The sequence below is a fragment of the Otolemur garnettii genome, unplaced genomic scaffold (assembly GCF_000181295.1).
Source record: "Otolemur garnettii isolate 467f Iridium unplaced genomic scaffold, OtoGar3 scaffold00007, whole genome shotgun sequence".
NCBI lineage: Eukaryota > Metazoa > Chordata > Mammalia > Primates > Galagidae > Otolemur > Otolemur garnettii.
The window spans coordinates 9394823-9397879 of NW_003852402.1; the positions used below are offsets into that span (position 1 = coordinate 9394823).

At 46.7% G+C, this 3057-nt stretch overlaps 1 protein-coding gene across 1 annotated transcript in view; it reads left to right on the forward strand.

Annotated features, from left to right (window-relative positions):
- The window catches only part of FAM227A (family with sequence similarity 227 member A), a 53868-nt gene that overhangs the window by 11693 nt on the left and 39118 nt on the right, over positions 1 to 3057 (forward strand). The window contains exons 5-6 of the mRNA XM_012814130.2: positions 1725 to 1826; positions 2276 to 2380. Of these exons, the coding sequence (XP_012669584.1) occupies positions 1725 to 1826; positions 2276 to 2380 (207 nt within the window). The remainder of the gene's footprint in view (positions 1 to 1724; positions 1827 to 2275; positions 2381 to 3057) is intronic.

The following is a 3057-nucleotide window of genomic DNA, read 5'->3' on the forward strand; positions in this document are numbered from 1 at the left end:
GTTGTTTGGCGGGCCCGGGCTGGGGATTCGAACCCGCCACCTTAGGTGTATGTGGCTGGCGCCTTAGCCGCTTGAGCCACAGGCGCCGAGCCAGACTGTTTTGATCATGTATCCTACTAGCAAAAACTTGTGAGCACACATCATCATAGATACCTTTTTTTTTGAGACAGAGCCTCAAGCTGTCCCCCTGGGTAGAGTACCGTGGCATCACAGCTCACAGCAGCCTCCAACTCCTGGGCTCCTGCCTGAGTCTCCTGCCCCCACCTCCCAAGTAGCTGGGACCACACGTGCCTGCCACAACCCCTGGCTATTTTTTGGTTGCAACCGTCATTGTTGTTTGGCGGGCCCAGGCTAGATTTGAACCCGCCACCTTAGGTGTATGTGGTTGGCACCTTTAGCCACTTGAGCCACAGGCGCCGAGCCATCATCATAGATATATACCTGTTTGTAAACTACATACTTGTTTGGTCATCAGTCACTACATTGCATATTAGTCAGCTTAATTTCTTTTCTCTCTTAATTAGACATTAGTTAGAACATTTTCTTCCCACACCTCTTGGGGTGAGTATACCCCCTTGGAGATCTGTGTACTACAGCATACTAGGTTCCTCAGGAAGATGGGGGGAGTGTCCCAAGGCCAAGAAGAACCTGTGAGCATAGACAAGTTGGATGCGAGATGGAATCTGGCTGCTCAGAGGTGGAGAAGGGAGGAGGCCAGGAAATGGTCTAGCAGCTATGTAGCTGTGCTTCATCGGCCTCCACCTTCGCACACCCCCAATGATCCAAGCAGCTCTGGTCATTGCCTCCTCAACTCCTAACTAGTCATTCTACCATTCCTGGGACCTAGCATCTCACTATGCCTAGTAGGTGCTCAAGAAATATTTGTGGGGCCTGGTGCCTGTAGCTCAGCAGCTAGGACGCTAACCACATGCACTGGAGCTGGTGGGTTCAAACCCAGCCCAGCCTGCCAAACAACAATGACAACTGCAACCAAAAAAATAGCCAGGTGCTGTGGCAGGCACCTGTAGTCCCAGCTACTTGGGAGGCTAGGCAAGAGAATCGATAGAGCCCAAGAGTTTGAGGTTGCTGTGAGCTGTGACCCCACGGCACTCTGCTGAGGGTGACATAGTGAGATTCTGTCTCAAGAAAAAAAAAAAAAGAAAAAAAGAAATATTTGTGGAAAAGCTGACATGAAATCCTCCCTGAAAGGGAGCAGGACTATAAGTGAAGAATCAGTAACTACCATACTTCTAGGAGCGTTTCCTGAGTGCCTGGCATTGTGCTAAGCACTTCATAGGCATCACTAGGGGGCTGTTATCATCTCCATTTACTTTATGAAGAAACTGAGCACAGAGAGGTTCAATAACTTTGTTCAAGGTCACACAGCCAATAAATGAAAGAGCTGGATTTGATCTAGACAATCTGGTACGAAGTCTCTACTCTTAAGGTGCCTCTAGACTGCCTGTCCAAAGAAACATGAGGAGTGCTGGAGAGAGCCAAGAGCAGGGTGCAGAGAACACCTGCTTATCCACAATTCCTAGTGGCTTATCCATGCAGGGCGCTGTCAGCTGTAGGCCAAGGGAGTGCCAAGGAACCCTCACCTTTGCCCCAGGAGGATGGTGAGAATGCACTCTCCTTGTGCTTCCTGAGAATAAAGGAGGGGTACCTGCGTTTTAAAAAGAACAGTAACAACAATAATAATGTAAATTTTGTTTCTTTTCAAGTCTTTCTGTTCGGAGAAAGAATTAGGGAAGTTTCTTTCTTCTCCTGCTCCAAGAGCCATGTGGCTGGATAGCTTTTGGTGGATATTCCACGAACGGTACCAGGTAAGTGCAATCCTGATTGTTTCTCTCCCTTGCTTAAGTTATACATGTATTTCTCTGGAACAAAGTCCAACCTTTTTAACATGGGCTACAAGTCCCTCTGATCCTGTGGGGTACCCTGCAGCCTCATCTGTCACTGTGTCTCCTCCCCATCCACTCTTTACCCACACATTCTGTGCTTTAGCCACTGCACAGTGTCCTGTGGGGTCCCCCCAAGCTTTGGGAACTCATCCATGTCACGTGTCTGGTCAAGGGCAGGGTCAAAAGCAGAACTTGGGACTTGCTGGACCAGAGTTAGGGTGCTTTCTTCAACAATATTCTGCCTCTATGTATATGCTTTGTGAATCCCGTACTAAAAAAAGCATATTATTTCATAGAGGTTAAGTACTCAGCCCCTTGGCTATTTCAACAAGGGACTACAGTAATTCCTTCTTCATTTCTAATGCTGGCAGCCAAACAAGGAGGTCCAGGATGAGCTGTTTGACCGGATAGCTCAGGGATACGCCTGCCTTTTACTTAATACTCAGAGGTCCCACTATGAAGAGGCCCTCTTAAAAGTGAGTAGCCACTATTCAGAAAAAAAAACTCATTAGATCTCTATTCACTTCTGATGCAAAGAGAGTGCCCTAAACATTATTTTCATAAAAGAATAACAATTATTATGTTTTTTTGAGACAGAGTCTCACTTTATCACCCTCAGTAGGGTGCCACGGCCTCACAGCTCACAGAAACCTCCCAACTCCTGGGCTTAGGCGATTCTTTTGCCTCAGCCTCCCGAGTAGCTGGGACTATAGGCGCCCACCACAACACCCGGCTATTTAGGCGATTCTTTTGCCTCAGCCTCCCGAGTAGCTGGGACTATAGGCGCCCACCACAACACCCGGCTATTTTTTGTTGCAGTTTGGCCAAGGCTGGGTTTGAACCCGCCACCCTCGGTATATGGGGCCAGTGCCCTACCCACTGAGCCACAGGCGCCACCCAAAATAATAATTATTAAGTTTTATGATACCCCCCCACTGAATTGTAAGGCAGCAGTTACAAAAAAATACAGTAGAGCTCTATATACTGATTGGGAAAGATGTAATGTATTAGAAGCAACGTATACAACTTTGTGTTTTATACACACACGTACCAAAAAGTGTATACACATTTTTAAAAAAGAAAAGACTGCATTTAAATTGTAATACTTGATACGTAGCAATAATATTTCTTTTTTCTTTCTTTTTTTTTTTTT